Source organism: Lathamus discolor, chromosome 3, assembly GCF_037157495.1.
Source record: "Lathamus discolor isolate bLatDis1 chromosome 3, bLatDis1.hap1, whole genome shotgun sequence".
NCBI lineage: Eukaryota > Metazoa > Chordata > Aves > Psittaciformes > Psittacidae > Lathamus > Lathamus discolor.
Genome location: NC_088886.1, coordinates 64578764 through 64593395, shown reverse-complemented (window position 1 = coordinate 64593395; position 14632 = coordinate 64578764). Strand labels below are relative to the sequence as shown.

Below are 14632 nucleotides of genomic sequence, written 5' to 3'. Positions count from 1 at the left end.
GAATGTACTAAGCAGCAATGCATGGACTGCTAAAATCTCAGCTCAAAATGCTCGCGCAAGAGCAACATTAGAAAGACAAGCGTAATAAATCTTCCTTTATGATGATAATCTTCTGTTCAATTTAATTATAATAAGGAGTAACTATTAATTATTAAGTCATTAGAGAAATGTCACTATAAACAGATTCCTGTTTGTTCTGTGTCAATATGCTTCTCGTACTGAGAAATTTATATTCATTCAAGCTCCAGTGATAAATGGGGAGATCCAATCGAGTTAATAGCAAACTGCTAGAGGGTTCTGCACTTTTACTGTTGCCTGACATTTAATGCAGTTGAAGGGAAGAAAGTCTGTAATAAATCAGGTTATTGTCATTTTTATCCAGTACAATTAAGATCTAATTTCATGTCTGAAGGTTTGCTATTTTGAATTTGGGATGGGGAGGAGGGCAATCAGACCTACTCACATTTGGGTGATTAAAAAGAGACTTCCAAGGAATTTTAATGACAACAAAAACCACAAGCCAATCTTCTTGTGAGGAAGAAGGGTTCCGGGGATTACAAAATATCATTGTGTGTTCTGAAAAAGCTATCTGAAGTAACTCTTTAGGAGAGAATGGTACAAGAGCATATTCAAGTTCTTCAAATATCAAGTCTGTCAAACTGATGTTTCAAGGCTGCAAGACAGTAAAATTAGCATCTAGAAAATAAATTTTGAGCATCACATCATGTTAAGCAAATATATATGCAAATATGAACATTTTTAAGTGTTTCTGAAAGTTCACATAAAATGGTCTTAATTTTCTAATTGGTGCTGAAGCTCAATACCTAAACAATTACATAGTTAAGGGGTTATTTTTATGAGACTGAATATCCAATGAGTCTCAATTCTATCAGGAATTAAGTACGCTAATGATCTGACTACCAAACTTTATGTCACCTTTCTTAGTTTAGAGTTTGAGCACATACCTCCAGTTATTTTCACATAAGAAACTTCACCTTTTTTTTCCTTCATCCATCATTTCTGCAATAACAGCACATTCGTATAATGACATTATACATTCTACATTCTCATTACAGTTTTCCTGGAGAACAAAATATCATCATTTGAATGTCTGATAAACAATGTTAAAGGTAGCAGATTTCTGAAGTACTCTATCCTTATAAATATTCAATATTTGTACTGGACATGTAGTTAACTTCAGTTTGACAGTCTGCCAGGAGTATAAAACAGATTTCCAGCCACTCAAGTTATAGAGTGATTTAAAAAGTCAACAAAGGCTTTCTGAAATTTGATCTACTAAAATTCCAGTTCTTTCTCTTTCCTGAGACAAAGGAGATCTTTCTGTATATAGTCTATCCCCTTAGATCATCAGACACAAAGTGTCAGAGTATTTATACCACCTATCCATGTTGCAAGACAAATTAGTTCTTGGACCTCTTGTCATAGCAACAAGCTAGGAGTGTCAGCTGAAACCAATACAATTATTTTATGAGGAAAATACCAAACCCAGCTTCACTTATCTCCAGAGTTTTTACAAGTTTTGTGCTCTTTTCCATCATGGCTTACCCATGATTTTTGGCAGTTCACTGCTCCAAGGAACCAGAGTTCATCAGTTCAAAATGAAGTAACAAAACCTTTGGCTTCTGGAGCTCTGCTTTCTATGTCACAAAGCCTACTCACCATGTCACCAAGTTAAAAATAGTCATTTTAACAGGTGTAAAGTAGGCTCAAATTTTCAATAAAACCAGTAAAATAATAATAGCTTTACCTGTAAGCAAAAAAATTCTCCTTTGTGTTAATTTCTGTAATTCTGCTACTATAATGTAATTGGAAGACCTCTTGAGAATAGAACCAATAGAACTCCTAATAATCGCAAATCCATTTATAATGATATGTCTGCTTATAATAGCTTCTTTAGCTATTAGGATGGCTTGCATGCAGAATATACCTCCTAACAACAAATGTAAGTCTCTATTTTGAGTAAATAATAATTCTGGTATGAAAGCAATTGTTAAACCAGTATGGATATATTACCTAGGTGATGAAGAGATACTGCAGAACTCCCAAGCTGTCTTAGAACATGTTTGAGAGGCAAAAATTCAGAGGTAGATCCTCAAGCAGCAAAAATGCTGACCCTGCCTGTGAACTTCTTCCACTTCTCCTTAGCAAAATACTTTAGACATCCTCATGGCATTTAGTTTGGAAATATTCTACCCTGTTCATTGCATCCTTTAATACAAGTGATGCAAGAAATGGTATGTGCATGTCTTCACACGTCAGTGACTACACTAACCTCTAACCACATCTGCTTCTGCACCTCTTTCTTGTCCTTGGGCTTCCATGTAGTTCTCTTCTGCTTTCCCTTTTAACCTGCTGACTACTCCAGCTAATGATTTTTTAAGCCCTTCGATAGCCTCTCCCCCTGTATTCTCATCTGTTCCCAATCTCTATTACCACCAAATGATAGTACCTAACACAACTTTATTTCCATCCTTCAGCTTGTTTTGTCCAGGCTTGTTTCTCCTCACGTCTGCCTGGCATTTGCTCATGGAGGTCCTGCTGTTTCCTCAAATTATAAAAAGATTTGAATCTCTATATATGGTTGATAGAGCAGGGACAGCCCTGTCTGCTTTTCAATAAAGCAAAACCTTGTGGCTGCAAGGATTCTTGGAGGTTTTCTACAGAGTAATAACCAACCAGAAAACAACCTCGATTAGTTTAATTTCAATAAAGCCCCTATGATTAGCACATCGAAAAGGATGATGAAGAAATGGCAAATTAGCAGCCAGCAAGGGTTACAAACTGAAACAAATTCTCAGCCTATGAGACTCAGCAAAAGTCTGTAACAGGGGCAGTCAGAGATTCCAAAGTATTCCTTATTTTATTCAATTCATGTTTAAGAATAGGATTGCCTGTGCAAAGGCAGCTACTGCAGGATGACAGAAGCAAAGCACAGTTAAGAACCCCAGATTTTTTCTTCAAAAGAAAGACCTCTGTGGCCAGAACAGAGCTAAAGAGTCTCCAACAGCCACTGAGAAAAAAAATAATTCAGTAGTTGTAAGGAGTGAAATGGAATTGAATAGCTCACCAACTATGACAGCACTGTAAAACAGGCATGACCTCCTTGAGCCTCACTGTGTGTTCAGGCCTAATCCCCTTCTCTCAAGAAAGTCACACTTAGTGAGGGATGCAAAGTCAGACCTTGAGCAGGTTTGGTTCAGATCACCTGAAGGTAATTGTGTACTTTCAGCAGAAAAACTATTGTCTCGTACATTTTATCTACTGCCTACTGCCGTTAAGTCTGAGGTTTCCAAGTCTTTCACAATACACTAATAGTAGATCTGTAGTTAAAAACAATAATAATTTTCAAGTATTTTTAAAAATCTGGCATAAATGTTACATAAAAAGGAATTAGAGGACTGAAGTCCTTTAAACTGCTCTAATGCACATCTGATTGCCTTTAACAGGAGTTGAAAGAAAAGATGGATGAGCTCCTGCCACTGATCCCAGTTCTGGAACAATATAAAACGGATGCCAAATTAATTACCCAGTTCAAGGAGGAAATTAGGAATCTGTCTACTGTTCTCACTGGGATTCAGGAAGAAATTGGTGCTTATGACTATGAGGAACTACACCAGCGCGTGCTCAGTTTAGAAACCAGGCTTCGAGACTGCATGAAAAAGCTCAGTAAGTTAACAATTTCTTGGCATTTCTATGACAAATAAATACTTTGTAAGTTAACACTGAGTATGAGCAAATTAGGAATTCCAGGGTTCAGTCCTGTGATCAGTATCCCAGTTAACAGGATGTTTACTTCTAAATGCTACAAATGACATAAAATATGTTATTAACCTGATATGCGGTGCCTTTATTTTTGTGAGGCAATGGAATGAGAAAAATCTAGGTTAGGTTAGCCTCTTAAATTATTTCTTTCCAGTTTCTTTATTTTACACTAGAAATAACGCAGTGACAATGGGCTAAAATACACGAAAGACTTCTTAAAACAGAAATTTCTTACCATCCTATTTTCCCCTCAGTACACACACACAATAGCACATTACAGCATTGACAGGAGGCAGCCAGCAGAAAATGGCTGCACTGCAAGAAAATTCATAGACAGTCTTTTCTGAAAGTGAGTGCTCCATTAAGATCATCAACTTCTCTTTAAGGAGTATCTTGTTTTTCTTTGCTTTTTACAGCTTATTCATGTAAGATTGGTTGGTAAAGTGACTACTGTATAAGATAAATATTACACATCAGAATGACTAGGTGTACTACACGCGTTATTTCCCTACTTTTCATCCACTTTATTTCTTCTCCTATCTATCCTGAATTCTTGTAACATACCCTATTAAAATTCTGTATATTAATAATAGAGAGAAAAATTTTGCATGAAATAGATTATTAAGCATATCCATTATTTAAAAGGGTTTGGCATTCTCAAGCTTCAATACAGATTTATTCCTCCTTATTGACAATATTCTCTGGTATTAGGTGCTTCAATGAATTTTATGCTCACCTACTAATGGACTGGCTGTACTTCTGGCATACCCCTGTGTGCCTTTCAAAGTAAAACCAGCTTCAGCTAGGCTTACTGTAACTCCTGAAAGCTGGTATTGTGTGTTCAGATCAGCAAGCTTAAAGGAAAAACCACTTTGCTGCCTACACCTTCTCCAGACACATTCACCACATTGGAGATGATCCAGCTGTGGCTCTCCCCATGCCAATCTGATGCCCAGAAGCCTACAGCAGCAAAGGGCAGACTGGCCCCATTGTGCCACAGGATCTGGCTCCGATCTTCACAGATTTTGTTGCTTTCACAGTATCATTATCTAACCAGCATGTGTAATAGCTATTTTCCATTCTTCTCCCTAGCAGGTGTTTTTCAGCAATAGAATGCAGTATTTATACTGCCCTGGCCACTTAAAAGGGATCTTCCATCTGCACTGGCAACATTTTCAACACTCATTAACATACAGTAAGCAGTTGTCTTACTTTCACTGAGGTTTAATGATTACCACAGCAGTTGTGATGGCTGAAACTTACACCTTCTCTTTGGAGTAAAAGAAAAGTCAGGCTGAAGCTGCTGAGAAATTTGTCCACAAAACTTTAGAAGGGTGCATGCCATTAAATACATAGCAAGAGAGCGCATATGATTGTGCACGCAGCAGACTCACATGCATTTAAAAAATGTGTCTTTTTCTGACAGTCATTTGCAGCCCCATCTAATTATATTGCATAATCAAAACAATATTTTACAGTAACATTCTAGTTATAAATTCAAAAGTAGAATAGTCTATCTTTTCAAAGAAATGCTGCCACACCAATGGCAGAAGAGGTACTAGTGCAGGCATGAGATCATTTTATTGATTGCAGTGGTGCTTGTTCTTCAAAGCATCCTTCCTCTTGAGATTTGAAAAATTTTACAAATATGTAGTACAAAACTGTGTACTAGGTCCCCATTTTGTACTTAGGAACAAGCAGCACAGGAGGATGAGTGACTTTCCCAAAGATTATACAAGTAATTTCACACATTTAGAAGAGTCCAGAGGCTTACTCTCAGAAATCTCTAATAACTAGATTATAGTGCTTCCTGGATTTGTGTTATGCAGGACAACAGATATATACCCTTTAAAGCAAGAATGAATTCTTCATTCCCTTGCATTACAATGTTATGAAAAATTGGACCATAAGCAGACAATCGCAAGCAGTAAAAGACTTGGAATTTATTTGCACAACCACTGGAAGAAAAAAAATACTTCATTTTCCTCTATTTATTACTTGCAATAAATAGAATAAGGATGCTTATGAACATCCTGAGAGAATGTTTTGATTTTATTTCCTTTGCTAGCCCTTCTATAAATCCTAGATTCAGTCGGTATGTATAGCACTACCCATAGTCTTTTGCATCACAGAGATTGGGACTATCAGTTACCTATTCCTAGCTATCTTCAAAACAGCTCCTGTCTATTTAGTCTGTCAGAGCCTTCCGCTGGTATTTGCTTGCTTTGAAGCAGCTTTCCAGATGCATTCTGCCCCAGAGCGCCTTCCAGACTACAGGAGTAATGCATCTACTTTCTTTTTTAATGGTCAATTCACGCTCAAATTCTCCCTTGATATAAATAAATACAGGAAATCACAGATTTACAGGAGTCCACAGGATGAAACTGTTACAAGAGATCAATGAAGCCACAGACACCCAGATAGTGCATGATATGATGTTTCTTGTACTGTTCAATTTAGGGTGGAAAACACTCAGAGGTTTGATTTTCCAAGTACCACAATCAGTTACAGTTAGGACTTTCTAATGTAGGGAAAAAATATGAGTGCTTCTAAAAACCCCCACTCTTTCTGTGTAACCCCAGGTGAACCTCTTAGTGGTAGAAGAAATGCCTAGAAGTATTACTTTTTTCCTTAGTGTTCCTGAACTTCCTGACATTTGCTAGTATGGGGATATATTTGACCTGCCTTCTCACTAACATCCAGTCCTCCTGTCAGGGAATTCAAGAGCAGAGGTTGGCTATAAACCAAAACTTTTCAACCAGTAAAAGAAAGCTTCCCTGGCATCACAAGAATTATTTTCACATCCTCAGATGTTCCCTTCTGCCAGAAAAAAAAAAAAAAAAAAAGAAAAAAAGAAAAGAAGAGAAGGAAAAACAACAACAACAAAATAAAGGAGGTTTTGGCCATGTTAAAAATGTCGCCTCACTGCTATAGAAAATACACAGCCCAGAAGTGTTTCTTGTTTCACGTAACATTTTTCTATGTTCTATTTCCCTACATACAAAATGAGCTAAAGTCTCAACTGGAAACTAATTGGAGGTTTTTAATTGCATACTCCCAGACTTGCCATGCCACAGAACTGTTAAGTAAATGATTCTGCCTTTCAGCATATTAGTAGCACTACTCCCTAGCAAGAAACCTCAGCATACAAGATCAGTTTTGACATAGCCACATGAAAAAATGCAAGGTTCATTCTGCAGCTATGAATATAGGCTGGGATTAGATCAATTCATCTTACACTGCTGGTGGATGAGTGAGGGAAATTCCTTGCAGTGAATGCAAAGCTGAACATGCTTACAACCACACAGAAAACTCACCTTGCTTTGTGAGTGAACTGTTAATTGTTATATTGAGCTTTACTCTTGAAAGAGTTGTCACTCATATAACTTCTGTTATCAAACACAAGTACAGGCTTGGGCAAGCTATAGGGGAATTATCTTTCTGTCAGTATTGCTAATTATTTCAATGTTAAACATTGGTAAACTACATATTGTAGTAATATGTCATTAAAATGCTGTGATATTCACCTGAAATAAGGAATTAAATTGTATTAGTAAGTCAGTAACACTTCTGCACAGACAGCACACTTGGTACTTTATAATAAAAACATAAGTGATCCTGATTCTGCCAATTTATACGGGTCTGCTGCAATGAATGGGTAGGACTCCAAAGGACAAAACTGGAGAACACAATGATACCTTTCTTTTGAAAACAGTGACTTAATATATTAAACTCCTGTGCCTAAGTCATCACAGCTATGAGGAGGCTGTGATGACAAGACAGAGGTGGGCACTGATGGCTCTGCTGCTTTCTTCTCACTGCCCACACCGACAGCAAGCAGGCCAACAAACCTCAGGTACTGCTGAGGTTTACAGCAGAAGCCTGCTGATGCTTTATAAATTATTACTACCATGTGAATGTAGTGTTAAAAATACTTGTAGTATTACTCCTTAGTTTTAAATACCAGTTCCATGCAGTTATATCTTAAATAAGCAGATTTATGTGTTGAACAAGGAAAAGATGGGGCATACTATAGGGCAGGAGTATTAAAATCCTCATGCCTCTTACAAGATGCTGTGTTGTTATGCTGAAAAGAGAAGCTTTGTCACCTTTTCAGTCAGTTGCCCCTCAGCTATATAGCAACTCTCCTAACAGTCTCCTTTTCTCAATCACTACATGCTATCTGAAAATAAGCATAAATATACCCTGACTCAAACTGCTGATCATTTACTGGCTGAAGTACAATGTCGTCTCTTTTTTCATATCCAACAGTATCTCAATACATTTTGACAGATTCTCTAAAAGCAGTGTCTCCCGTCACAGGGGAGGGTGTCTCAGTTCGTATAGTTTAAATGAAATTAAGGCTAAAAAGATTTCATTATTAACAGGTTGCATTTGACTGGTAATCAGTGAACTATACATTCAGGATCAATACAAGTAATACAACAGACAAACCATAGTACTAGATACACAGTAATAAACTTTCACATTTCTGAACACCCTTATCTTGCTAGAAACATGCACTGTGCACGCTCAGATGCCTACCCCAACACATGGTGTTACCCGGGCTGTATGGAAGAGGAGGGCTCTGTGAGCACCCTCACATCTCTGCAAGGGGCTCTTCCTTGAGTTTTGTCTGTTCAGAAGCAAAATTTCACAGATTATTTTTGATCCCACATATAGCTTCCTGGATTTTATTTTTGGTTTGTGGTGTGTTTTTTTTTTTTCATATTGGAAGAAAAAGTGTTTCAGAATTACAAAATCTTTTCTAATGTTTTCCCACTAATTTCAATACTGTGTTTTAAAGGCACCAGATAGTATACCCTTTAACTCATTTATTCTGTTATAATTATCTTTAAAACTAAAAAATCCTGATTTCTTCCTACTCATTATTAGTTTTCTGATAATTTTATTCCAGATTCCAAATTAAACCCCTCTGATGTTTGAGTTTATCTCATGCTCATTTCTGAGCTATTTCTGAGTCATAACTAACATACCATCTAAAAATAAAAGCTTTCACCTTGGTAGGATACACTCCTCTGCTTTCCAAGCTAATAGCAATTCATTGCTGCAGAAAAACAGCACTCAGCACGCAATACCAGCAGCCTATCTACAGAGAATTCCAGAATAAAAACCTATGTACTGGTATAACCAACTGTAGAAGATCTGTAAGATTCTTTAACATGGAAAGTTCAAAAATATCTTCAAAAGGTTGTGAGATACATAGATTGAGATATATGAGTAATGCCTTTCTGTTGACCCAGAAAATAGACACAGCCTACCCTGCTCACTGACTTCTTAACATGTTCTCAGTTATCTTCATTTCCATTACATCCCACTTCCTTGGCCATAACCAAAATCTCTGCAAGCAGCCCCTGAGTTGGCAGCACAGCATTAACCCCCCCTATTTGACTATTTGAAACAGGCTTGCACAATATGTTCCTTTGCCAGTTACGTAAAGTAGAAAATCCAAGCTTGATGTGCCTTCTCTTTAGAACTGAGTAAATTTACTCTCAACACCAGATACAGCTTGTTTTCCACCTTTCCTTGATGAATAGGGCTATGCAATGTAGCACAACCATGTATCATGGAGAAGTAGTTATTTTTGTATTAAAAAATAGATTAAACATGTCACTTCTTTTTCCATTCTTACAGAACATTTACATACATTACATTCTTACAGAACATCTTTTCTTCAAAACCATGCTATTTCACCTAATGACTTACATACCACTGTGTGATACTAAGCCTCTTAGTAAACGTACAAACTCCACCAGGGGCTTGTTGCTAATAGTTATTAATGTCCCCTAAATATGTAGATTTTGGGACTGTTAGGAAGGTCAGCATTCAAAACCATATCGACTCTCATTATTTTCCTACCAGACAGTCTAATGTGAGACAACCTAATGGATTAGAAGCCAACTAATCTAGCCAAGGTTGCTAAATAATTCTCATATTTGCTTGCTTAACTTCAGACAGGCTTCTCATGCTGGAACAGTGTGTGTAACCACGGGCAAGTCACACACAGGCATTGCTGCACAGTGATACTTTCTGATTACAAGCTCATTCTTTCTTTTCCACCCTTAACCCCTCCTTGGTTACCCTCGTCAGTGATAAAGTGAACCATCCATCAACCTTAGCCTTGCATCGAGCTTTTGGAAGGCAAAAGTGAAGGGGGTGTGTGTCTCCTTTTCATTTCTTATTAAAAGTTCAGTGCAGAAAGATATTTTACTATGTTGTGTTTTACTTTATGCCCAGAAAAATAACTGTGCTTTAAAATATATAAAGCTAAAAACACACACAAATGATTTTTTGTTTGTATATTTTTACGTATTTGTATTACTGTTCAATTGGGAAAAGTTCATACAGTGAAGATGACAATCCATCTTCACCATAAGCTTAAATCCCCTGGAGCCACTATCTAGTTTAGAGTAATTGGTCTTGTGCTCCGACTGATATCAAGGAGAGGTGTGTAATTATTTGCATTAATGTATTTGTTCTTCTAATTTCAGCATGTGGCAAATTGATGAAAATTACAGGCCCCATTACTGTCAAGATATCCGGAACCCGATTTGGAGCTTGGATGACAGATCCATTAGCATCCGAGAAAAATAACCGAGTATGTTAAGGCACTGAGTATCTTTGCGTCCTTCTGGAGTTTCGCTTGCTTTATTTTAATCTTTAAAAGTATATTTTCCCTCCAGGAGCTTCCACTCACAAGCATGCTATTCTATGATTCTATGATTCCATGTTTCTGCTACTTCCATCATTTTCACTGTTAAACAACTTCAGAGAAAAGGCGACAGTGTTCATGCAAAAATATCCAAAAACAACAGCTAGCTAAGCACTTTTGGGCCATTTTCTTCAACTGTTTCAGGGATGACATACACCTATCTGAACCAACTACATACATGTTTTCTTCCTACCATGTTTAACTGAGCTTGAGTCTTTAAGAACCAAGATAATATAACAACAAACATCAACACTTTCACCCAAGAGCATAACCCATAACGCAGCACAGGCAAAATCTGCCGGATTAGGCCCCAGATATATATAAGTTATATTCAATACCATTTTGCTGCCTCAGATAAAAGCTGTATTATGGTCTGGATCTGCAGTAGGATCTCAAGGTGGCCACAGCTCTGAGGAGGTGCTCTCTCCACGAATGAGCTTTTGAAGTCAAAGCACTAAGTTTCCTTTGTATGAGACCCACAAGGTTAATTTTTTGAATACAGGAAAATACAAAGTCAATAGAAAAGGCAACATAGAAATGGTAATAACTGAAGAATGCGTACAGCATTCCTTTGCCTGCCCTGTCCATCAAGGTTTATTACTGACACCAGGAACCTCAACTACCTGAGGAAATTTCCTCTGCCCCCTCAGAGTGCCAGTGCCCATGGGCCCTCACCTCCACCAGCGCCTTCTCCCTGCTATGGCCCCCTCCCCAGACAGCCTTCGCGTTCCCCCACTGTCAGAAACTGTTCTGGTCTTTTATTAGTCAGAATTTGATTTGTCCTCTGACAAATTAACAGGAGAAAAGGCAAAATGAAGGAAAAAATGAGGGAACAGAAGCTGGCGTACATAACATTAAAAACAAATGAAGTACTGATTTTGTTTTGGTTTTAGGGAAAAAAAAAGGGTTCCTAAACTTTACTGGCCTTCACTGCTACTGTATTTGGTTTCTTTCCTAAGAAGACACATTATTTCACACTGATTAGAGGTTCAGCTGAAAAAAAATTCAACCAGATTTATTCCTAAGATTCGCTCATATGTCATTTTCCATCTCTGTCTTTGATTATTAGTCTCTGGGAATATCTTTGAGCAAGCCCCATATAGTAGAGGCCCAAACACTAAATAATGCAAAATTGCATTTTTCTGAAAATGCAGACACTGTAGTTTTTAGTTAGCAACAATCTTCTTGAGACTTCACCTGTATAGGTAAGTGTTGATTCAGAAACTTAAGAGTTCCTCATGCTTTTGTGTCAGTAATTGGACAATATTGTGCTTTGATAGCCTGCAACGCACCTAAAACCTTTTTGCTTCCTTCTTTTTCTGCAATATATCCATCATGCCATATCACGATCACGTACCACAGATTGCGTTCCAGGTGTTTACGCCCTATCTTTGTTTTCTTTCAGGTCTGGTACATGGATAGTTACACTAACAATAAAATTGTCCGTGAATATAAATCAATTGCAGACTTTGTCAGTGGGGCTGAATCAAGGACATACAACCTTCCATTCAAATGGGCAGGAACCAACCATGTTGTCTACAATGGCTCCCTCTATTTCAACAAGTATCAGAGCAATATCATCATCAAATACAGCTTTGACATTGGGCGGGTGCTTGCACAGCGTAGTCTTGAGTATGCTGGCTTTCACAATGTCTACCCTTACACCTGGGGTGGCTTTTCTGATATTGACCTGATGGCAGATGAAATTGGGCTATGGGCTGTGTATGCCACCAACCAAAATGCAGGCAACATTGTCATCAGCCAGCTAAACCAGGATACACTGGAAGTGCTGAAGAGCTGGAGCACAGGCTACCCAAAGAGAAGTGCTGGAGAATCCTTCATGATCTGTGGCACCTTGTATGTTACTAACTCTCACTTAACAGGAGCCAAGGTCTACTATTCTTATTCCACAAAAACCTCCACTTACGAGTATACAGACATTCCTTTCCATAATCAGTATTTTCATATATCCATGCTTGACTACAATGCAAGAGATAGAGCTCTCTATGCCTGGAATAATGGACATCAGGTCCTGTTTAATGTCACCCTTTTCCATGTCATTAAAACTGAAGATGACACATAATTTCCTTTTCCTTCCTTTTCCCTCACCTCCCTCCCTCAAAGCAGTGTCATTTGTGATAAATTCTAAAAGCATCCATCTCTCTCGGTTCCTTTTAATTTACATTTCTTTTTTCATTAAGGAAAAGCAACATTTTCGACCATATAATCCATTTCAAATAGGGCTGAACATGTAAAAATGAGCTATTGGAAATAAAAGCATCTTAACCCATGATTCTACAAGGTCGCTCAAGACCTTGTCTTGAAAAGCACTAAAGAGGATTTAAGTGGCTAAAGACAGTTTTTAAAAGATTATGACCTGCCTTATTTTAGAGTCAGAGACTAACGATGGCTTACATGCATGAATGTCTTTTTTTACCTCATTTTTTGGTTTGAATCTATTGCTCAACTTCAAGTAGTGTCAGACACATACTGCCCATTGTATTTTTTTATATTTTTTTTTATTTATTCCAAAAGAAAGATTTAAGAATCTCATTGTCTTGGACATGGAGTCTGATTCATTTTGCCATCACCCAATTTCAGATGTGGTGCTGTATGGTATGTTTTTAAATCTCTTGCAAACATTTTATCCACAGTGTATTTCTACCATTGTAACCACCATTGTGCAATTGTATCTCTTCACATATGTGAAAGTAAACTAAGTACTATTTTTTATAAAATATATTGAAGTTTAATTGCAGTTCTGGCTATGGGTCAATTGAAAGTGGTAAAACTCTGAGAAAAAGTTGTTGTTTCTGAGAAAGGCCAATAGCTTCTCAGGTGCATGATCCTTATTCTCAGCTTCACTGGGTAGGCCCCTTCTTCTTACTGACAAATCTGCAGCCTTGAAGCCTTATACTAATCCCAGTTTTACATTTGTTTGCCCTTCCCAATTTTTGTCTCATGCTGCTGGCTTCTCTCTCTCAATCTCTTTCTCTCCTACTCTCTTTCGTTACACCATTTAATTTCCCTTGTTTATGCTAACTCCCTGATCTGGGCTTTACAAAGTCTGAAGTGAGTGTGGGAGTGCATCCAGTAATCATGCTGTTCTGGGGCAGGAAGGAGCCATGTTTGAAGTCTAGTTGCTTTCCTTAATCTTCCTGTCTTCTTACTCATAATAGAAGAACATGTATCTGTTGACAGAGCTCTTCTTTGGGATGACAGTTATTGGGGAGAAAATACAAACAAAAAGGTTCAAAGCCTAAATGATCAATGCTGCACCTAGTAGCCACCATATTGCTTGCCCTTGATAGAAAGCAGCCACAACACTGAGGCCAAGCTCTTGCAAAGAGGCTTGGGTTGTGCTACCGGAAGCACTGTTACTTATGGTCATAATCCATGCCTTTAAGAAACATATTTCTGACAGATAAATGGTTTGCTACACTATGTCATTAGAAATTGGGAGGAGGAGCATACTTTATTGAGAAAAAGGAATGAGGTGCTGCTTATCTGTTTGGGCATAAATGGAAAAAAAAACTAATATAACTAATATAAGAACAAGTAAAAGACTTTATTAAGCTGGGCTATCACATTAATGCAAAAAGACAGGTATCTGAAAAGCTGTGTGAAAGCTGAGTTCCTCACAAACTCTGAGATTCTCCTCTTTAGACTCTTGGAAATTGGGGTCACAGAAAAGCAAGAACATTTATTGAAGAACACCAAAAAAATTAAATGCACTGACTTTTTGCCAGTCTATTTTGAAGACATTTGATTTGCTGATTTTTCCAACATGCCAGCTGAGACCACCTGAAGGCTCATGAATGTTTTCATTATCAGAAATACACATCTATATACAAGTCTGCATTACAATATAAGCCCACATGAAAGTGAACAAGAAGTTGCCTTATTTTCATACTGGTTGCAAAAGAAAAAATTATTAATTAGGTTTCAAGAACTTAGGGGGGGGGGGCGGACGACAGAACGGGACAACACACAAAAGAAATTACATTGCAACATGACCAGAGAAAAGTCACTCTCCTGCTTCCATTTCCCCACTTCTGCCTAGCTGTAATAGTAGTTGTTGTTCCTTGCAGTCACACAGGATTTACAGCAGTAAGA

General features: G+C 37.7%; 1 protein-coding gene across 2 annotated transcripts in view; it reads left to right on the top strand.

Moving 5' to 3' along the window:
• Positions 1–14309, top strand: part of OLFM3 (olfactomedin 3) — a 58279-nt gene extending 43970 nt beyond the window's left edge. For both annotated transcript variants that reach the window (XM_065672713.1, XM_065672712.1), the window contains 3 exons: positions 3468–3687; positions 10296–10402; positions 11922–14309. In XM_065672713.1, the coding sequence (XP_065528785.1) occupies positions 3468–3687; positions 10296–10402; positions 11922–12599 (1005 nt within the window). In that variant the 3' untranslated portion in view covers positions 12600–14309. The remainder of the gene's footprint in view (positions 1–3467; positions 3688–10295; positions 10403–11921) is intronic.
• The last annotated feature ends 323 nt before the right edge of the window (positions 14310–14632 follow it).